Genomic DNA, 23395 nt, shown 5'->3' on the forward strand with positions numbered 1-23395 from the left:
CACACATATACTGTATATATATATATATATATATATATATATATATATATATATATGTGTGTGTGTGTGTGTGTGTGTGTGTGTGTGTTATATCTATGTTTTGCTAAATGCTAAAAAATAATATCATTATGGTGATGCATGTAAAAAATATCAACACTTCCTTTTTCCGGAGAGGCCTGACCTCTGCTGGACAGATGTATAACAAACACCCTGTGAAAATACGTCACCCTGCAGAATGGCAGTAAAGTGTCCTTTTCACAGTATAATGTGCACACAAATATATGTCAAATAGTCAAACATAAGTATGAATACCTAAATCTTCATACAAATTCACACAGAGGGAAAGAAAAGGCTATACCACAAGGGTTTTTAATACACAATGCTTACATTCTTTACAACAATCTATTTAAACAACTTAACAAAAGACAAAAGAGGCCGTTAAAAATGTTCTTTAACTGCTATATAATGTAAAGAATGTTTTTGAAATTGTTTTTCAAAAACAATTCTCTCGGTAAAAGTGTGGATGAGTAGGGGGAGGACATGGTGTAGCGAAGGTTAGTAGTGAGGTTTAAGACCACAATTTCTGTTTAAACAATCCGCAAGGAACCTATGTGTGACGCCCACATAAGGCCAAAGGACAGATGAAGGCACTGTACACTGTCTGCATGTTCATGAGCGTTTTCTACACCCTATGAACACCTGGACCTGAGAGAGGGGGGGGCTATTGGAGTGTGCATCTTGTCATTAAGGTCAGTGGTGAAGAGTTGGTCCATGTTTTTTACCTTTGAAAAAGATGAAAAGATCTTCGTTTGATTTCATTTTGGTTATTTGAAATGCAGGAACAAGGGGGTTCTGGTGCACTTAGGCATCCAGTAATTAAATGTTGTAATTAATATAAAACCTCAAGCCTATATGGCCAGACCAAAGGCACTGAGCTAAAGCCATGGAGCCCTTAATATAATTGATGACCTGCTGTCTCTTCTCCCTAGGCTAAAGGAATTCAGAGAAGGCTCTCTTTTCAAGATACTGATATGGTCAACCCTGGAAACAGCTCCTCTGGGAGGAACATGCAACTATTTCTCACTCTTTCTGTGGCACAGGCTTCTCAAAGCAGTCCCACATACACTTAAGACTTCTCAGAAGGAAAAGAAAAAGAAATAAAAAATATTTCAATCTTTCAGCCTTTCTTTACATTCAAGTGCTCTCTCATGTTATCTCTCTCGCGAAAATAAAATGAATAATCTCATTGTAAAAACATACCCCCCCCAGGCATTTCACTGCTCCTTAAGGAAGCAGGGGGCAACTAGCAATCAATCTCACCAAAAATCACTATTCCAAAAAACAACACGTAATCTGAGTCAATGATTCTGTAAACACTTGGGGTGTTAAGTAGGGTGCAGGGTCGGGGGGGGGGGGGTCGCTGAGCTTCCAGTGTGGTGGATACAGGCAGTAGAGGTGTCCACCAACCGGATAACACAAAACAGATGAGAAAAACACCTCTTAAAAGCATGGCTGCATACAAAGTTATTATTATTATTATCATTAATCATTATTATAAATATGAGATAAGGCCTGGATTATGCTTGGCTGTGCTGCGGCTATCCAGGGCCTAGTTCAGCAGCTCCAGGTAAGTGATTGGCACTTTTCCCTTCTGGTTTCCACGCTCTCCCATCAACCAATCAGGGTCCATCCCTGGGACGCTGCTAACCATGATCACCTAAAACAGAGAAAGTTCAAAAACTTTAAAGCAGCAATACGGAGTTCTGTTCCAAAACTAGTAAGCTAACTACCTAAAAGGCATGCAAAAACCTTGCAAACACCACTAACAGCCCAGCTGACACGGATAGAAGCTTGCCAACACACTAACTTGTGTCTTTTGGCAGTAAAACTGGCAATGTCATGTGTGTGAAAGCTTATCTCCCACATTTGTGTAAAAGAGAGATCAGTATATGCATGGAGGTGTTCATGTCATATTACTCCTCTGGCCAGTAAAGCATCTGTATTGAATCTTACTCTTGTTGTGGTGTCTTCATTCTGAGGTAATGCAGTATATAAGGGTGGTTATCCCTGACACTCCCCCCCTCTAGCATCTAACTGCTGTGTGTGGTGACCCGTCCGTCACTCAACAAGACTGGGAGGAGAGACGTTGCTACATTTGTGTAAAAGAGAGATCAGTATATGCATGGAGGTGTTCATGTCATATTACTCCTCTGGCCAGTAAAGCATCTGTATTTAATCTTACTCTTGTTGTGGTGTCTTCATTCTGAGGTAATGCAGTATATAAGGGTGGTTATCCCTGACACTAGGGGTGGGTATCGCCAACCACCTCGCGATACGATACGCATCCCGATACAGGGGTCGCGATACGATATGTATCGCGATACATGCGATACGTACGTATACGATATGTATCCCGATATTTTAGGCTTATAACAAAAAAAAATTGCCTGTAACTCCTTGACAGTACATCATAACATATTTGTCACCTCATGTGGATTCTACAGAAACTCTGCTTTCAAATTATACCATAAACTGGATGATGGGCAAAGTATGCAGGCAGGCACATGAACCAAGTAGACGCTGTACAAAGAAACAGACAAAAAAAAAAAAAAAAAAAAAAAAAAAATAATAATTTTTTTTTTTTTTTTGTTGCACGTGAAGTATCGATACTGACGCCTCCGTATCGATACACGCATCGTAAAGAGGCCCGCGACGATGTATCCCCGTATCGATATTTTGAACACACCCCTACCTGACACCCCCCCCCCCCCCCCCCCAGCATCTATCTGCTGTGTGTGGTGACTCGTCCGTCGCCCACCTCGTCTGCCAGCAGGGAGAGCTCGCTGCTGCCAGCGGCGTCGTAGTCGTAGAGCACGCGGGCCTTGCGGCTGCCGCTGCAGCTGCGCAGCTCGTTGAAGGCGGACGAGCTGCGGCCGGCGGGCAGAGAAGACGACAAGGGCAGGGTGGGCACGGACACACTGGCACCCCCGCTCATAGACGACTGGTTGTTGTTGGACGCGAATGAGGAAGGGAAACTGGCAAAAGAGAGGGAGGAAGCAGGTAGGATGAGGTTACTGTATTGTATAAAATAAGGTGAGGGAAGAGGTAGGTAGGTCTATCCTAGTAATTAGTGACACCAAACTGTATGATCTGTTTCTGCCTTGCTTCTCTCTTTGGATGTGACTATTGTCATCTATCATAGACTGAAGTTTAGCTTTCATTCTCAACAAGAGCATCTTGTACTGCAAACCCTGCCTACACGCTCAATAACAAATACATGCAAACAGTGGCCTGGGCTAAATCTTAGGTCTTCAAAAAAAACAGATTCAAGTTGAGTGCTGTTAGTTATAGTAAGAACTTTTATATTTATTTCGCTTTGCTACAATGTCTACATCTACGTCTACATTCCCCCAAAAGAGTTTCCCATACTTCCACAAATCCCCAGCCGGGCCTCATGATGTCAATATGCTTACTGTAGGCTACACTGTAGAAATGCTTGCTGTAGAAAATATATTACTTACAAAGGAATTCATGCCATTCCTTTTATGTCTACACAAAAACAGACATCCGTACCGTACTTGCTGCCTTTGCAAAACGTGTCTTGTAGTAACCAGTTAACTTTCATAACTGTGTCATTCGTATGCAGTATAGAGATGAGTGTACTCATCACACCTACTGTATCATGCAAAGTGAAACAATACACATCACATTTATTGACTGAGACCTCAGTTGGATCACACTTGGCTGTCACTAACAGTCTCAGCGACTAACGTTGAACAAACAGAGTGCATATTTACCCATGCGAATGACTTAACAAAACAAGCTAACACGTGGTTTTGCTCAATGGGAACTGTGTCATGTACCTTCCTAGTTGCTTCTGCAGGTCAACCATGTACTGGTAACACTGTGCGTAGTACGTGGTCTGAGCCTCCACAAAGTCGTTCAAGCAGCGCAGATGGTGTGCCTAATGGGAGAAGACCACATTTGAGTTAAACCATTACGACGGGGTGGGGGTGTGGGGGGTGTTCCACATTTGAGTTAAACCATTATGATGGGGTGGGGGTGTGGGGGGTGTTCCACATTTGAGTTTAAACCATTACGACAGGGTGGGGGTGTGGGGGGTGTTCCCTGGTGTTGAGCTGCCAGTGTGCTGATAACAGAGACCTCAGGCCTATGTGTTCGCGTGTGTATGTGTGTGTGTGTCCTGTGCCGCCACTATTTATCCACGTGTGTGTTGCAGTGTGACGTTTGTGCGAATAACATCTGACAATTATTATATTGTATTATGAAAGCGTGCTTGTTGACCCTTTCCTTACATGAGTGCTGCTGATTCCCTCCAGGAGGAGCCTGGTGATCTCTGCCTGTCGGTCAAACTCACTCTGAGTCATCCGCAAGTCCTGCTCTGCCTGAGAGACAGAAGAGAGAAGTCGAAGAGGTAGAGAAGAGACAGAGAGAAAGAGAGAGAGAGAGAGAGAGAGAGAAAAGGAAAGAAAGAAAGAGGGAGGAAAGAGATGGGGGGGATGGGTAGGGAGATGGTCAGAACTAAGAAGGCCCCAAACTCATGACACTCATAATGGAAACTTTTCCTGTCACATGAGACACATCAAGGCTAACACTGTATGATTAAAAAGCACAGACATGAGTTAAATAGAAATGAGTTAAAGAGAAGAAGTGACGACTCACCGCAATCCATTTGCTACACAAAATGAATTTTACACAAAAAGAATCAGTCATGAACATTATCAACATCAGTAATATGGCAGTCCGAGTTACATTTGTTGTTACACTTTAGCTCCCTCTACTCAAAAACACCCTGCCCAAATGAACGCAGGAAGGAGCCAGTAAACGCTGACCGACGGCAGCTGGAGCGCTGCACAATAGAGGGGACGAGTGTCCGGTTCCTTCCAGCATTTCACTATTGTTCTGGGGCCGAGCACCGCTAAAGAGGGGGCCTGAGGGTTTGCCTGTGGCTGCTGCGCGGAGTGGAATGGCGCTGAGCTCATGCTACAGGCTACGGCTAACTGCCAAGAGGCGCAGGCCCTGCCAGCCGGGCCAAGAGCATTCCACTTACCTTTGTCACTTCCTCTGCCCACATCTGCTCAGCAATTGAAAACAGTGTGAGAGAGAAAGAGAGGGGGGACAGAGATAGATTAGGGCAGCAGTTGTTGACACCCCAATGCCAGGAAAAAAGGCACGCACAGACGGCCAACATGTGCGCCAAACTTACTTTACTACGTCACCGCACAAACACACACACTCTCACTGGCTACGCAAAGACAGACACACAACTCTAATACACTGACCACTAATTGCAGCACATTTTCACCAACACAGAAACACCAACTGCCTTCTCTTGCTAGGCTGGAGCAGAAAGTAAACCAACAAGCGGAAAACGACGATCAAAATCCAGAAATATGAGCCGTTGATAATAAAGACCTGATCTGTGCTTACTGCAAGCATAGGGGATGGCAGAGAGCTTTATGAGATAATGTTATAAGCCAGGAGGTCCAATTATGGGTACAAATGTCTTGGTCATTTCTTTATTTATTTCTTTAAGAACAGAAATGGGAGTGCGTGGCTTTCTGCAGTTCTACACATGACATTTAAAAGTGCTCAGAAAGATTCTGATGAGTACTGTTATTTTCTTCTTCTTCTTGCAAAATACCTACTTCTCTTTTTTTTTCAAAGTGGAACAAAGGGTGGTGCACAATTTTGTAATGTCACGGGGTCTGTTGAGCAAACAGCATTAAAGCTCGAAAGAAGCCTTAAAGGCTTTGAGGCTAAACAAAAACAAAAAATGGTTCTTGATAACCATCGCTCTTCAACTCAAGGTTATATATTAACGGAGGGTGGGTTCATTTTTCCTGAAAACCCAGGGCAGAGAAAGAAAGTCATCGCTTGCACGAGTAGACAGCAACTGTGGTGAAAAGCCTGGCCTCTAAGACCATCTGAACCAAGACAAACCTTCTGCCATTTGAACATTATATTATTAAGGAAGTTCAGCATGTAACAGACATTAGCATAGCTAACATCCCCAGGTGGAGGGTTGGTGCTGAGGGGCTAAACAGGCAGGGAGAAAACAAGAGAACACAGGGGAAGACACAGAGGTGGACAGAAAAAAGATACTGCCACATCAAGATAAAAAGAGATAAAAAAAGCAGCAATTTCGGGAACATCTCGCCTGACCTCGCGCTGGCTGTCACAGAGCAGCAGTTTGGGTCTTGTGGCTTGTGACATAAGCAGGACGTGACACAAATTACAGGCGTGAGTGAAAGGGCTTTACGACTTCACGGGCATGATCATCACTCACCAGAGCTCTGGCATCGGCCATCCGGGCCTTCTTGAGCTTCGTCTTGGCCGCATCCAAATCCAGCCGCTTGTTTGCCAACAGCTTGCGTTCTTTCTGGACAAAGGCAAGGTTGAAAAACAAAACAGCGTTATCCTCACTCCTGTCTACATTAAACAATGACAGGATCTCTTATCTACAGTGTCACTGGATGGGGAAATCTGCCTGGTGACTGCATAATTGCATTACTGCTCCACTCAGAGAAAATTAATAAATTAAGTTAAAAACATTAAGTTTGGTCTTGAGGGCTACCGTCATTTCCCTAATATTAACCGCTGTTTATTTACTGATTTTGTTTGCAACTCGTTGCAGCTTATACATGGCATACCTGCAAACTCAGAAGGGCTGAAAAAGGTGACAAACCAAACCCCTGTAGGGGGGTATGCCCCCCCCCCCCATAGAAAATAATTTGATTTTAACATCTAAATTAAGCATTCTGGTGTACTCCAAAAAGAAAATAAAGGGAAAAGACAACATTTGCTTCAGGTAAAAAAAAAAGACACATTTATTAACATATCATCCCAATCCATGCATCATTCTGTAAGCTGCTGATGTGCGTGACAGCTTCAGCCCACTCAGAGCTACTTTGTCTTCAGCCAGCGCTTGGGCCTGGTTCACCATCACTGGTGAAAAGGTCAAAGGAAGTAAATGTTCGGAAAGAATAGCGAGAACCATCGCCTAGACAAAGAAAACATTATTAGAGTAGTAGCAGAGTTAAGCGCTGGCATGACATATATGCACACATCAAACCACAATCACACGGCCCTTATGCCCATAGCTATGACAATATAGTCCATTTTGATATTTGAAGCATACTAAGTTCATTAATAAGAAGCCCACACCAGATGTTATTTATATAGCACTACTACTGCACAAATGCAGAAAGTATGTCATCTGAAAAAGCTGGTGTGTGCCCTTTTACAAGGGGTTTGTGGATAACCAACAACCACTTCATGAAACGCATGTGGATCACGACACACTTAATGTTGCTAAAGTAAGATTTTTTTTGCCAAATCAAGTTTAAGTTACACAGCATATTATAGCAATGTTAAGATACACAGCATATTACATCGTTGGCAGACAACAAGACTTACCTCAAAACTAACGCTCGTGTCCATCGAAGTAGATTTGGTTCTGACGTAGCCGAAAAGTTTACTTCATCCATGGGAAAGAAGACGATGCTGTCGTTTATCTTGATTGTGATTGGCCAAATGACTCGCGTTCAACCAAAGATGTTTTCTTGTGAAGATAGCTATCCCGTTGTTCTTGAAAGTCCATTCCGCGGGAAATTGTGGCAATCCTCACCGCCCTTGCAAACCCCCCCGCCCTTAAAAACTCTTCGGATCTACACAATTCACTTAAATGGCATATTTCTTTGGAAAACGGCGAATTTAGCAGAAAAGTGACTAGTTTGCAGGTATGGACATGGCAATGCATTTTTTCTCCTGGAAGTTGGTAAGGCACGGTTACTCTGCCAGATAAACGAGAGGGGTCTCTCTCCCTTTCCCTCTTACACATACGAAACCTATGTATCAGGTACAAACAACATTGGATAGATAACCCACTTTCATTCACACTCAGTCTTCAAGAATGTTAAAGTAACTGGTGGTGCATTCCCACTCTACTGTATTTAAGGGGATGCCGTAGAGCGCAAACCCTCCCAAGAGGTGTGAAACATGGAGGCCTCATGCCAGTTAGCCTGATCTCTCCTAACTATCTCAAGCTTAGGCAACTCATGTTTAAATGTGTGAATATGAACTTGTGTTACTGTGAAGCTGCACAGGCACCCTGAGGGTTTCTACCCTTTCCTATTATCAGAATGTTGCATAAATTGCGGTTAATACACGGATGCGGTCAATACACGGGTTTGTTTTATACAATTGCATTAAATACTATTATTCGGTTTATACACGGTGTGCCGGAAAAAAATACTGTATTACCTATCTTTGGATGAAATTAAGGCCATGCTGTTTTAAAACTTTGAAAAAAAATGGTATTCTAACATCTCAGTACACCAAAGGCCTTTTAATAGAAGAACAATGTCATGTCAAAAGCTGTCTCTTCAAATGGTATAAATGGTATACTCTACTCAATAAAAATGTTCAATTCAACGTTGTCAAACTATGAGTGGTAAGAGTACTATCATCTACATTCTATCATTTTGCTCATAAGCCAGAGTGTAAAAACCAGTTACTCACCAAGATAGTCTTAAAATCCCCCTCAAGGAAATTTCGAAAAGGTGTCAGGAAGTTGATGGCTGAGCTTTGGATAAACTCTCTCTCAGCTCCCGCAATCTGTTTCTCTGTCTCTCCACATTTAATCAACGCGTTGCCTACAGGAAAAAGGTCAAGGGGACAAAACAACAGTGAAGACATTATAAAATGATCTCAGGGTACCTCTTGTCATGGCTGTGCAGACATTTTGGGGATCAGGTGCTCAAGCTAAAAAAAAAAGGGCATCCTGTCTGTACAGAAACTGAAACTTAAACAGTCATTTTCTACAGTTTCTTTACAGTTATTGAGGTAAACAGACACAGGTCTATCTGTGTAGGGATCCTCGCAGAAATACAAACTCAACCACAGTTGTCGGCCATAGTTACAGCATGCTTTTAATTGAAAAATTGATGCCATGGGCCAAATTCAAATGTACAAAACTACAATTTAGAAATATTAGAAATATCAAAATATTGTCCTGCAAATAGAACACTTCAGAGGGCAGAGGGCAACGGGGTAGGTGCTTGAAGGGTCTATGTGCACATGCATGCATTTTGTGTATTTCTAGTATAACTGGCTTTGTCAAATGTAGGGAAGTTTATACGTGTCTTTCTATTAAAGATTTATCCAAATGCACTGTTCGCATGATTACCATAGGCTGTTCCTGGTCCAAATTCATTCCCAGAATCGATCATGGACTGGCCAAGCACCTCGTGGTTGTTCATCCGGTTTGGTACTTTCTTCTCCAGTTTCTCATAAAAGAATTCTTCTATCCTCACATCTGTAGTTGGACAGACAGAAACTCAATTAGGTCACAGAGAGAGGAGTCATAAGACAGACAAAGTGTCCTGGGCTATGTGACCAGGGCTGCATGAAATAGCAACCTCGAATGACATAACAACAATTTGTGATCTCCACCTTTTTCCTTTTCTTTTTCTGTATAAAGAATAAGAACGGTTTACATTTACATTTACATTAACATTTAGCAGACGCTTTTGTCCAAAGCGACGTACAAGGGAGGGTTTCTGAAGTTTCTATTCTGCTTTTCACATTATAAATTAGTGCCTCAATGAAAGTGAGGAAAACAGACCAAAACTCCAAATTCAACTCCTACAAAATCTGCAAAACCCCTTTTCGTGTTGCTTCAAAAGTAAATCTGACACAGATGGAACGCTGCAGTTGGTGACTTGATAATGAGTTCTCTTATGACTGGGTAAACAAACAGTAGGCAGGTGTCAGAGATGCTTTTGTGTGTAGATCAGCTGCTCCAGTCAGCATACTGGATGGGCCCCCAGTTGCTCTCTCAGGGTTGAGCCATGTGACGGCTCTGTGTGAGTTTTGGGGAGAGTGCGGGCAGCTGTAGCCACGGCTGCCTGGACAGTTTAAAGTAGTCCATGGTGAACTTTTAACTCCTTTGTGCTGAATAAAGTGTGTAGTAACATCAGGTTGTGGAAAGCCAAAGTTTATGAACTAAAGAAATTACATTATGGAAATCTTTTGCATGTTTTATTATCAATAGGTGATAAGGGTTGTATGTGTACAGAATATTGCAATAATACCCATGTCGTATGGGGGGGGGGGGGGGGGGGGGGGGGGGGGGAACCTATGTAATATGGAAATATATCCCTTACCCTGAAGGATTTCAGAGGCAGGTACATTGGCTCAAAAGCGCACGTTTTCATGTTTTAACATTTAAACCTCTTCAGTACAGTGCGAAATCTCTTACTTGGATTTGGCTGTAGTAGGATTTCTGTTTGCTTCAATATCCGCTCCGTCCAATGCTTGGTACATTCCGCTCTGCCCAAGAGGTTCTCCAAATGCGCGTCCAACTCTGTCTTCTCTGCCTGTCCAAGTTTTTCTTCAGTAAACTGTAGGTGGGGTAACAAAGATGTGTTATTAGTATGCCTGTTTGTTGGGGTTAGTGTAAATCTTGGGATGATATGAATGACTTAGAAATTATTGAAAATTTAGCACGTTTTTTTCTGATATATCCACAACTGATACATTAATATGGTCAGCCAGCTAGCTTAATAAAAACATGAATACATTTGACTAGCCTACATATCATTAGTTTATTCTCGAACTAGCGGAAAGCTAAAATAACGTTAGTACGCTAACTTACAAAGTTTCATAGCCAAGCTATTTAGCCAAGTTAGCTAGTTATCTAAGTCAGCTTGCTTGTCAGGCATGACAAGTTTGTTTAAAATGTTCAAGCTTATATAGAAAAACAGAATGACAGGAAACGTTCAATGTTATTTTAAGGGGATCATTTATTAAACCAAAGCGTTCTCTTTTTGTTGTGCCAAGAAAACCATAGGACCCTGTATGCTAGCCTCCTACCAAGTACCACAGGCTACAATCACAGCTCACTCAGAGACCGGATGTGCTGAGTTTGCTATCCAGGACTTTTTGTTAAAGCTACCGTTAGATTTTTGGGACAACAAACAACTATAAAACTCGATTCAAGTCCATGTAGTTTTAAGCTTCACTTGGCGTCGTATTAAGGAATGGCAGAAAAGGAAAAAACAGACGCGTATGTGCCACTCTTGTAGCTCGACAGCTAGCTAGCAAGCTAACGATAATAATATCATGACAGCAACTTTTTCAAACTAGTTATTGAGCTAACATTAGCAAAGTTGTGAAATGTTTCCTTAAACAGAAATGCCCTCTTGGAGTTCTTATATGTAGGGCCTGCATGACTGTCAAAGTTGTGTGGGTCACACCCGACTTGATGGGTAAGCGTCAGTAACAGTGCAGTTTTAAGAGACCGTCGACTTGCATTTATTTACCTGAACTGCGCGACTGAGGAAAGTGCCGGCGTCCGCTGCAAATCTTTTGACGTTAAAATCCATTCTCTTTCTTGATTGTAAAGTCAGCTATCAACCGAAAAAGTGTCCATACAGTGTAAGGGATACAATGGCATTAGTATTTACGTTTGATACAAAGTGATATTTTGTTTTTTTTACAGTTCAAAGTAGAGAAGACAAGCCCTCCCACAATCGCTTCACTGTATGTGGGATTACAGTCCTTCCGTACATCGGAGGCAGAACGGAGGAGGACTCGTCTGAAACCGTATGAGGGAAGTGCGTATTTTCAACTAGGCAGTCTGTGGTCTTTGCCACGAATACAGTTTCAACCTTCTACCAGAAGAGAAAGACAGTGTTAGCTGTAAAGCCTGTAAGATTTTCTTAAAAGAAAACCGTCATTGCAATATATAGCCTATATATATTAAAGTGACGTTTAATAGGCCTAGGCCTAATTTTTTCCCCCATATCGACATACTAAAGTTAGCCTATGCGGCACACAACATTGTGCGTAGTTTAAACAAGCCATGGAGATGAATCGATCTCAGAGGTATTGAAAACATAATCTCTCTCTCTCTCTCTCTCTCTCTCTCTCTCGCTCCCTTAATGACAGTAGGTATCGTTCTGTTTGTCTACAGTTTTTTATAAGAACAAGAACGGGTAAAACGGTGCAGTAAACAAATCAAGGGGCAAGGACTGTATGATGCCATTCAAAGTCAAGTTGGCAGCCTGCAATGGTAGGGTTAACTAAGGATTCACCTGTGACCTTGTGGCACAGCAATGTGTTTGGTATTCAAAAATGTATTTTGTATCTTGCAAAGCTTCATCAAAGGTACAATTCTGTTCCTTCTTGTCTGTACCTCAAAAGACCAAAGGCACCTCTGGTGACAAAAAAGTATGCCTTTATGTCCTGATACAAAAATGTACTCATTAGAAAGGTAAAACATTGGTACCTAATGAGGAACACCTGGAGTGACATGCCATTTTGTATCTTTGTGAGACAGAATCATACCCTTAAATCCATAGAAAAACATTTACAATTATGTACCTACATTTATTCAAAGAAGAAACAATAAGTGAACATATTTGAATAAATACATGTTTGTACATGTTCTCATTGCTTTTTATTTTCCTGTAACATCACTTCTCAAAGCCCTTTTTTATAAAAGTACTCTGTAAAAGTACACATCATCTTTTTGTTGGGGTTGAGGAAAGATTTTAATCATGCACACAATGACGGTTAGTTTTGAGAATGGTACTTTCTGTGCTGCTAGTTGACATCCCCTACTTGTGGATTTGTAGGCCTTTATCAGTTGGGTTTCATGATGACCACCTTTTCATCGATTTCACTCAGGCTTGTAGCTGTTTCCTGTAAAGCTGCAAGATAAAGATTTGTTTAAAAATCAAGACTTATGTGTGAAATCCAATTAACAAACACTCAAAAACTTTCCACACACACACACTTTCCTGCCAATAGGTGCAAATCCTCAGAGTCAGTGAACACTGTTTGTACACTGAAGCAGGCCATTTCTAAATCGCAGCCTAAATAGGCCATGTTTAGTTTGTTTGGTGGCAAACTTCTGGTTCTTCTTCTCAAGGGGATTGACGTGGATGCCATGAAGGACACCTCTGAAGGGGATTGGACTTTGAAGTGGAATGGACTAAGAAATGCTAATCAATTGGCTGTCATATAAGTGTCATAATGCCAGATAAAACCTTTGTGTTGATTCCATAAAGCCAAAAGATAAGATAAGGACTTACAATCATGACGTGGACTTGTGCAGTGTCCAGACTGAAATGTATTGTGTTCAAACACCCTAACTGTGCACCAGATGGCAGCATGTCTTCAGCCACTGTTCCATCAGCATCTGGCTAGAGTTTCACTGTGTTGCAACAGCATCCTCTGACAAAATGTTTCACCAGTTAGGACAGAGCATCTACTGAACTTTGCTTAGTAGCAGTCTACCCATGGTTTTGGTAGGTAGACACTAATTATACTGCAGTGGCAGCGACTCTTTCAGAGAATAACTATTTAAAGGAGAGTAATGTAGTTTTTGTTGTCAAAAGTATAATGTCGGTAGAGATGTTGTTATAATAAGGAATCCATTGAAATGCATTATATTCCAATGCACCTGTAGTACATCTATGCATTTTGATTCTTTGTTTTTAATTAATTTTAATGCATTCCTTTATATTATCCAAAACCTGAAAAGCAGTTCCAAGTTGAGGTCCAAGAGAGGTCTGTTTCTCATCTTGTCCTCCACTGAAGATTTTAGGATGTTAAGATGAGTCTAGTGCTTGATTTGATGATGTTTGAGAGTATGTAACAGCCAAAGCTAGTATGAATCTCATGTCATGCAAACAGATTATTAGCTACACATTTAAACAACAGAGAGTCCTTATTGAGCCTCTCACAGAAACCGAAATCACTAGCGCCATATCTGAACCTCAATCTCAAGTCCCTTGCCTCCTCCTGTTCACTTAGCATACATCTCGGAGACTTGCACTGCGAGATGGGTATTGCAGGTGTGTGAGACGAGCAGCTGTGAGCCCAGCAGAAACAGTGTGGGTGGGTGGGTGGCTTCAGACGCACAGATGAGGTGGGAGCCAGAACATTTGTGGCATCACACCCCAGGCCGTGGTAAAGTTTACGGCCCCACTGGAGCAGGTAGGAAACCTGGCTCACGTCAGTAGGCATGGAAAAACTGATCAGCACTCTCCCTCTTCCTTCCTTCTCTCTGGCTCTCCCTAGCCCTCATTCTCTCTACTGCACTCCACTCACGTGCTCTTCACGATTTCAGCAGATGCTTCTGTGTTCATGTTAAAGCTTCAGGCAGACCAACAAACATAGACGTACAAACAAAACCAAACATAACTTACCGGTCAACCAACACACTCATTCGACCTTACACCGTTAGCTCTTAGCTCTCAACCCTCATTTACCACTAAGTTTTCAACACAATTGTCTGGAACGACCCTAAACTTAGTACAACTTTTCTTTAGTATCTTTTCTTCAAGATAGCTTATGGACTGACTGACTGACTTTTATTTTTCTTATTTTTATTTATTTCTATGAGATGATAAAATGTATTATTATTATTATTATTAGTACTTCAACGGATGTGCTTCACAGCAATACAGTAGAGAGGGCCCAGTGATTCACAGTAGCTGAGTAATCCTCATTACGATCAGAGTGCAGTGACCTGAAGCCCTACATGTACACACACATTCCATCCCGATGGCTGGAGAGACCTGAATAGAGGCGAGACTGCCTGTGGCATGGGTCCAGGCTCTGCACCTTTTCTCTCCAACAGTAGCCGTATTTATCGTGAGGTTCTCTGAGTGCACCACTGAATAAACATGTGGAGAAAATTCATGAGCAAAGAGTTCCACACCGGGAAGATGTTAGCAGTTTTTCCTGGACCGTGGGGGATTTCTCAAAGAGCCTGAAATGGCACTGCCACCCCCCCTTCCACTCCTTCTACTCCCCTGCCTGTTTATGTTTGGCCTTGAAATCTTGTTCATCTGTGCATCTGCCATAATTGAGGAAAATGCGGTAAGATAGCAGTGGCAAAATTGTCTTGCCAAAGATAGATGGCCTTATCTGCCCGCTAGCAGACCACTCTGACCCAGTGGAAAGCGGAGAGGAATTTTTCCCGGGAGCCGGAATGTCCTAAAACGAGGGAGAAAGAAATATCCTCTGCATTATGATCATAAATATTTAATGAAACTCAACATTAAATGAAGATTTGGAAAGTATGTTTTAAAATGGTACATTCATGTCTTCCCTTTCCAGACTTCTCAGAAAGGAGTGGTTATAAAGATATGACTACTTTGTAAAATAATGTAAACTTTTGATAAAAATAAAGAATTAACAGAATTTTGATACATATATATAAAGTATTTGGTCATAGCTTCAACTTTTGAGTGACTGGTGTATTCTTGTTGACCTGGTGAGAGAGAACTCTTAACAGTTGACATCAAATATTTTTGCTCTTAAAATGCTTTAAATGATTCAATGCATTTGCTCTGCAAATGGATCTCAGAACTAGCAGGATCCTTTTACATTATTTTAAGACGGACACCGCTTTTGTACTTTATATTTGAAATCATTGAGAGGGTTATAGAAACTACACTCAGTTTTACCCCTTGGAATGCACTTTACTTCAAAATGAAACTATATCCTTGAAAATTACATGATTAAAACATATGAAAATGGTGCAATCAGGATGTGCTGTTCCCCGCATACAGGGAGACTGCATTTATTTTTTTCACATATTGAAATGTCAGCAGAAAATAACGATTTCAACAATGTGCCGTTATTGACATGCATTTCTAGATAATGAATTGATGTGTGTGTGAGTGTGTGTGGGTGGGGGAGTGGGGGTGTCGGAAACACCATATCTGGCTTCAATTACTTGGGATCTGTGTTGTTACCTGCTGTGTGGACAGAAATGGCTGCAGTATCAGATGACTGTTCTCATTACTAATGCACACACATGTTAACAAGGCCCCCTCCAGTTGTGAAGACCTACTTTCTCCACTCTAAGATTCATGTCCTAGACATTTACCAACACTGGGTATCTCTGCTAATCTGCACTGAAATATGCATGTGTAAGAATTTACACATTTTCTTAACCAGAATTAGTTGACATGAACATTTACTTCAGCATATTTATGAAGCAAATACGATGATATATTGAAGAAAGCTTTACATCTAGAATATGTGAGTGATTTCCTTTGTTAACATGGGTAAACCAATCATTCCTGTATTAACGTTAATGTTAATATTGTGGGTAAGGCTTTATCCATGTTAACCATGTTAATAAATGTTGACTAACTAAAACATCAGGTTTTACCTTTCAATGTACATATAATTCCAATTAAGAGATTCATTTACTATTGTTGCTTATTACTGGTATATTTATGTTGAACTTGAATAATTGATTGTGGTGGTTGAAGTGAGACGGGGTCTACATGGGGTTACAAATTGCAACTTAAAAACACGGGTCCTTCAAACACTAAACTGAATGTCAGTTACTGTTCTGGCTCTAACATCTATATGTGTAATCCAGATCATGACCCCAGGAACCACTGACTTATTTTTCAGATGTTGACTGTCCTATTAACTTAACTGTGCTATGTCATTTACCAAGCAGCCACTGACAGCAGGGTTTCGTTTTTTTGCTCTGACAGTGCAGAATTTTATATCCAGTCTTTTGTTCAAGCATCCAACAGTGTCACAGGACCCATTGAAAACACGGTGATGTGGAAGTCACATTAGCTTTTGAAATAACAGTTCAGCTCCTTTGAGGAGCAGATAGGTTGCTGTCTTGCCGGTTGCCTGCAGACTGTAAATCACTATGCCTCTGTTATTTCACTTCTACAGAGCATGTGCCAAACAGCAAGAACATTCAAAAGTGTTGAAATTCACTTCCCCCTAGCTAAATAAGTTTCTGTTCTTTAACTTAATTCAAACCCTGAGCCCCAATAACCCAGAGGTTACTTAAATACACAGCTTACTCAGTCTCCTGGTCCTCAGAGAAACAAATGGACGAACATGATTAAGACACTGTCAAAGTCTTTTATATACATTTTATTAGTTTTACACACATTGTGTAGTGAGCCAAAAGACATAAAAGCCCTCTATAGCAAAATCAAAAAAATCTATTAGTCATATTGGTACTGCCACATGTGAAATCAATCTTTAGAACACTTCGCATATGAAACAAAACAAAGGGGATCAAGTTTTATCCATCAAGACTTTAAGAACAAACTCTCATGGGCTGTTTTGTTGCAGTGCTGTTGTGTTACAGAAGCCAGAAGCCCTTTAAAGCGAATCTATTGGCACAACAAAAACCCAATTAGGTTGATCCTGGCCTAATGTTAATATCATTATGTAATGTGATTTGTCTGCTTATTTAACACTCAAAGCGAATCCATAACATGCTTTTGCAGCGGACCAATGAACTACAATATCGCTGACACACATTGTTAAGGCTCCCGCAGGCTTATGACTTTGGTTGCCAACTGAAGCAGTAGTGGATACCTCAGGGTCCTGCTCTTCCAAGACTCAGGGATACCCTGAGGGCCCATCTGTAAAGCACACAAAAGCAAAACAGATGATGCCATTGGAAGTGATGAGCTCCAGCGGACTGGGTCCAAGGTAAGACCCATTAAAGAGGGCGGAACAATGGGCCTTGAGGTAATAAAACAGTGAGGAAAGGCTACGTACATACAGACAATTCTTTCTCCATTATCAAGTAAAAGAAAATAAATTCTTTCCATTATAAGTCTGTGAAATAATTTCCGATTTAAGTACATATAATATGAAAAAGGCCAGTAATACAACCATAGTCTGCTTATGCACTGGCTCTCTTTGTAGTTAGTTTTATTTGAGAACATATTTTAGATAAAGGACCTCGCCAGTCTTCAATCTGACTTGCACTACCAGCTCAATACCCATGGGGGTGCTACACAAAGGAACTTGGAGTAATTTTCAGTAATTCTTTCTGTAATTGGCAAATGGTCTTAAGTAGTCTGCCACTGAAGAAAACACCCTGTGCAGTCCATTCAATATTTTTTTCTTCCAAATACTGTGATGACTCTCTACTTTTTATTCTAGGCCCATTAAGCCAACAAAGCCAAGGGGTACAACAACAACATAATGTGGAAAGTGAAAGGAAAGTTCTTTCGTACCTGAGCCCCGAAACAAGCCCCGATGAAGGAGGAACGGCTACAGGTGCACCCCCCACACCGCATGGTGGTCCGGACCGCCTCGTCCAGCTGGCTGGATGTCAGAACTCCATGCAGTGCTCCCTGGAGCGCACCTGGCAAAGCTAGAGGAGGGTGTGTGTGTGTGTGAGAAGAGCCAGCCCTCTAACACAGATGCCCATAACCCAGTTACTGGAACTCTTAAACTCTGTGTAAAATATGATCCTATGAGCTGCAGGAAAAGCGTTCATAACAAGAGTTCCATTCGATGAACTCGAAGCACGTATAACCAATGAAAATGCTGTAGAAGCAAAAAATATCATTGTCAATTAACTCGTATAACCCACAAAATTCACAACCTCATAATAACATGACAGCATGCTTCAGTAAAAGGGACTAGGCCTATGTAAAGTCCCTCATGGGCACATACTGACAATACAGTTTTAGTAAATACACAGAAAAACACAGACTTCATCTCAGCTCTTTTCTTTGGGGGAGAGGGGGGTACTAATAATGGGCGATTCATTAATCGAGGGATCAAAGGCGAGAGCCCCCTTTTCCCGGAACTGAGCTAGTAGCCTGCACTGACAATAATGACACGGCGCCAGGAAGAACAGACGGGATCCTGCTGTTGCCAGCGTGAGCTGCTGCTGATTAGGCCTACCTCATGTGTTTGGGAACACGGCAGGTATCAGCTCCTGGGTAGTCTTGGCCACATTCTGCTTGACCTGATGGATGTGTGCTGCAGTGATGAAAAGCAAAATGGAGAGGTGAGACTTTCGCTGTCGTTGTTTAATGTTTTTAACGCTTTCCACGTGGACCATAAAAAAAGCGAGATCAGAGACTCCGTTTCCTGCATTTTCTTCTTCTTCTTCCACCAAGTCATAAAATATTAAGTAATTATTCCACTTATACCAAATCACAGGGGAAGTGGGGCTGCAGGAGCCAATAAGTGCAGCACAGGGTCAGTTCTAAAGTTGAGCACTTAAGGTGATGAAAGTCGTTTTAAGACATGAATGTCCACCCAGGAGAACAGATAGTTTGCAAACCTCACAGACCCAAATGCCTTGCTCAGACAGCTCTCTTACCTGCAACAGCTTTATCCAGATCCTGTGGGTTCTGTCTTTTTGGATCATTCAGCTGCTCCAAAACAACATCCAATGCGTTAGGGTCAGGGCCATTAAGAATATAAAGCTCCAAGAACCTGAAATATCCAGCATTGAAATATATGTCATAAATAAATAGTAATGTCCAATGTATACTGTATATCCGCTGTATGGTTAAACTAATTATAACCATTTTAAAATGATTTGCTCACAGCTGTTCAGACTTGCGTTAATGAGTGATTATTGACTAAACTGTGACATGGTGCAGACAAATGCCATTTCCCGAGCAATGGCTATTCAAAAACAGGATGCTCTTAGAAACCCTCATTCCAGTAACAAGGCTGAAGGAATTCGAGTGATGCTCACTTGTCATTCAACAAACATGGAACATTGTTAACAATGCTACTTCAATTCAAGGACCGCAATCAACTGCAGGCTTCTACTGTATTTCCAGCAAAGCAATCATTCCTAGCCTGGTAAAAATTACTAAATAGAGATTAGCTGATTGTTTTGCTGAGTACATATGGCATCAAAACACAGGACTTTCCCATTTCAGTAGCCAGGAAAGTCAGTGGTAATAGGCTCAGAATAATTTACGTACATGCAAACATTCTTTTGGAGTTTGCTATGGTAATGATGTCAGGAAACTCATTTACACACTCTTGAAACAGCTAAACAAATGAGGAAAGACTCATTAACACTCATGTGTTTACAGTTCACAGTCATAGTCAGTAGAGCCACACTTTCTGGACATTTTATTGACCTGTCCAACATAAAGGGGGCATTCAGGCTGAGCTTAAAGCCCTGTACCTGGCTGCAGCTAGGGTGACGGCCACACACATGTCGTCGTCCTGTGTGACACGCACTGCTGCCTCCACCCTCTCCAGCATCTCAGGCCTGCCAGCGTAGAGTGCCACCACGGGCGCCAGCTTAGTTACCCCATCCATCAAATTATTCTCTTCACTGCCTGAGAGCGGGCAGAAAAAGAAACCATGTACTGCTTTGTGCCACTTCAGATGACCGCATTCGTTTTTTGCATCTGATTGTGAGTATTGTCTGTGGAGCATCATTATTTATATACCTCATAATTCTATATCTCTCCACATAAAATTAAGTTATGCTATTCCATCAGAATGATGATTATTTCCTTTACCAGTTGATTCCTTCCCTGAGTCCACATTCTTCAAGAAGGCTTTAAGACTGCCACTCCTCCAGGGTCCTGGTATAGGAAGGATGGCACTCGGACCTTAGCACAAACACAGGCAGCCATTTTCATTTTCATTAAACGATGAAACACACATGTGGCATACAGTGACTCAGTAGATATGATTGCCACTAATATGCATCTCCACAGGAGCAAGCTACTATTGTCTTTCAGAAGGAGTCGTCTCCACTGAGCGTGCAGGAGGACCAGACAAGTTGTTGTGCTGACCGGACAGCAGGAGCCAGAGCACCCCCCCACCGTGGGATCAGATGTCAAGTGCCCGCGCTCATCCCCTGTATGAGCATCTTTTCCAAAAAAAGGTAGTTCAGACTCAGTTTCAGGGTCAAACACTCACCTCCTTTGGCTCTGTAGGGGTTGTTGACAGGGAGGTCGTACACTGTTCCCGGGCCAAAAAACGTGTACATACGCTTTGTCAGGTTTTCCACATTTAAACCTAGTTTGGAAATGAAGAGGGTATTTTATTTCGGGTTCATGCGACTGTATGCCAGATTTCATAAAGCATTAATGAGACACCTCACCCCCACATTCGCTCAGGGACTCCAGCAACACGTAGGCCTGGTCTCCGTAGCACGACTGTTCCCCGGTCTTCCTCAGGTAAAAGGGGTTGGCAGACTCGGGGCGAAACTCTGGAGATGGCTCCAGTTCATCCAGGAGAGGCTTCAGCCTCTCGGGTCTGTAATTCCAGTGGAGCGGCTGGGCTGCATTGGAAAACAAACAAAAAGGAAAAAGAGGAAGTCCATGATTGGAAAAGGAATTTCCCAGCAGCCTTAGCGAAAGAGTAGGAATTTTTCACTATTGTCAGAATGGAAGATGACCTCTCGATGGTCCACTACAGTCTAGACAGATATAGGCTGACTGCTGCCATTATTGTTCAGAAGAAAGCTATTTATTATTAATTCTAAAAAAAAATGTGTTTAATATGAGCTAACATTCAGGGTGTTTTAAAACTACAGTTACATAAAAAAAAACCTTATCCAAATGCCAAATACTTGGTTTTGAGTGAACAGATGACAAGGACTGATAAGACCATATCTAGCTAGTACTGCGTGGGAGACAAGAAAAGGGGGTGACTCTACTCTACATAACGTGACATGGTTCCTCTAATGACTAGCATGTGAAACATACAACATTTGTTCAATACCTGCTGCATCAGCAACTGCAGCTCCAAGGATGGCCCCAATTGCTCTGTCAGCAAGCGTCAAGGCCATCTGAAACATTACAGAGACACTTAACATGCACACTGTACTCAGAATAGATAGATGGTTTAAAGGTACAATATGTAGATTTATCATGCTGTCAATAAACTTATAGTAACCTACAGTAACAGTGAACAATTTCTGAAATAACAAAAAAAAACTGTCATCTCCACCAATGCTTTGTTCCATGTTTTTATGTAGCTATTTCTTTCTCTAATTAAGGCCCAGGAAGAAATGGAGGATAATAATACAATTAAATAGACAATAAAGCTGCGCAGAATGAACTTAAAAATTCAAAACACTATCTTAATTATGCTTTCAGAATTACAATTGTTGAAACGTTTTTAGTTTGGATGCCAGAAATAACATATTGCACCTTCAAATGTTTTATTAATTTATATATATATATACATTTGAACACATCTATCTTTCATGTTTAACCTAAACTCATTAAGTTACCCAGTACCCACGAAGAGACCTACCTTTTGATGACCTGGCTCAAGAGCCGTTCAGTAGTAAGTGTGTGGTATCGTCGTGGTGGTTACTTCATAAACCTTGTGACTCTGGGTGACACTGTCTGTGCCTGAGGAATGAGATAACTGCAAAAATTGGCACCCCTTCTGTGTACAACCCGATTATCTCAAAGCGACACTCAGCTGGTACACCCTTAAGATTTCATAACAAACAGCTGTCAACACTGTCCTTACATAATACAGCTGCTGAACTGTTTACTAACTTTCTTTTGTGTTATAAACAGATCCATGATAATCAGAGGCGCACTTGACTTCTTTGAATACGCATGTAGGGTGTGATATTTTAGTATAATGGTTGCATCATTTATTTATTTAGTTATTTGTTAGTTGTAGGTTTTACTTTTCATATTCATTCAAATTCACTCATATTTTCCACATTATGGCTACCTCTGAAGTGAGTGTTTTTGGTTTATTCACCCTTACAAAAAGGTAACATTCACACAAGATTCAAAGCATACCCTGCCTCAGAACATACAAGCTATTTTCTATAATACAGACATAGGAAACTTGGTTATTCCCTTGTGAATTGTCTGAAGCTCGAGCAATTGTGTCCCCTTCAGGGCTCTCTCTCTCTCTCTCTCTTTCTATTTCTTTCTTTCTCTCTCTCTCTCTTTCACATGTCTGACTTGCCACTGCTCTCTGATATCTTTTCACAGTCAGTTCTTCTCACCACCCTAATCCCATGCTCTCTCCATGGCCTGCTGTCACGGTGGCCAGGGTGATACCCACTGCTGTTCACTATGATCCACTCCCCATGCACCCTGCTTATTGACCCCCCCCCCCCCCCCCAAACACACACACACACACACACACACACACACACACACACACACACACACACACACACACACACACACACACACACAAAATGAGGACCTGTGAGCTGGATAGGTTTATTTCACCCTCCAGATCAATACCTCTAGGAGATTAGCAAAAATCCATTGTATCATGATACCAGCTTAAAGATCTGCACTCTTACAGACCACAATGTGATTTGATTCTTTAATGCACCATCAAATGAAGCTTTTAGAAGAACTTAAGTGCTACTATGCTCATATTGGGAATTGGGATGGGAATATCTCTATTGAGAGTGGAGCCAGCTGTCACTTTGGGAATGACCAATTAATTAAAATGAGCCAGCGATCGAGCAAGTGCATCCTTTAGAAGTCAGTGAATGCATAAAAATACTAACAATTTGCATTAAAAAGTGTGAACAAGATCTATAAATATGATACGTCAACTATCAAATGTCCTTATT

At 41.6% G+C, this 23395-nt stretch overlaps 1 protein-coding gene and 1 pseudogene across 2 annotated transcripts; both read right to left on the minus strand.

Annotated features, from left to right (window-relative positions):
- Positions 1-350: 350 nt before the first annotated feature.
- Positions 351-11565, minus strand: LOC308378417 (endophilin-B1-like). Its single transcript, XM_080855323.1, has 9 exons — positions 11349-11565; positions 10286-10427; positions 9212-9340; positions 8545-8678; positions 6311-6403; positions 4317-4406; positions 3864-3964; positions 2819-3035; positions 351-1717 (listed from the first exon to the last, which is right to left on the minus strand). Exons 1-9 carry the CDS (start codon positions 11409-11411, stop codon positions 1610-1612), a joined length of 1077 nt encoding a protein of 358 aa, XP_080711449.1. The 5' UTR covers positions 11412-11565; the 3' UTR covers positions 351-1609.
- A 5455-nt stretch (positions 11566-17020) lies between these two features.
- Positions 17021-22200, minus strand: LOC308378039 (crystallin J1A-like; annotated as a pseudogene). The gene is made up of 10 exons (XR_013969089.1): positions 22087-22200; positions 21550-21616; positions 20927-21106; positions 20743-20841; positions 20337-20429; positions 19994-20150; positions 19166-19281; positions 18742-18819; positions 18063-18202; positions 17021-17459 (listed from the first exon to the last, which is right to left on the minus strand). The product of XR_013969089.1 is annotated as a crystallin J1A-like (transcript).
- Between the last annotated feature and the right edge of the window lie 1195 nt (positions 22201-23395).

Source organism: Sprattus sprattus (genome assembly GCF_963457725.1).
Source record: "Sprattus sprattus genome assembly, chromosome: 17".
NCBI classification, from domain to species: domain Eukaryota; kingdom Metazoa; phylum Chordata; class Actinopteri; order Clupeiformes; family Clupeidae; genus Sprattus; species Sprattus sprattus.

Excerpts from the sequence above, each read along its gene's own strand:
- LOC308378417 (XM_080855323.1), bottom strand. The coding sequence starts at position 11,411 with ATGGATTTTAACGTCAAAAGATTTGCAGCGGACGCCGGCACTTTCCTC. Across the intron at positions 8,679-9,211 it reads TGGACCAGGAACAGCCTATG|GCAACGCGTTGATTAAATGT; the intron begins GTAATCATGCGA and ends TTTTTCCTGTAG. Across the intron at positions 3,965-4,316 it reads AGGGAATCAGCAGCACTCAT|GCACACCATCTGCGCTGCTT; the intron begins GTAAGGAAAGGG and ends TTCTCCCATTAG.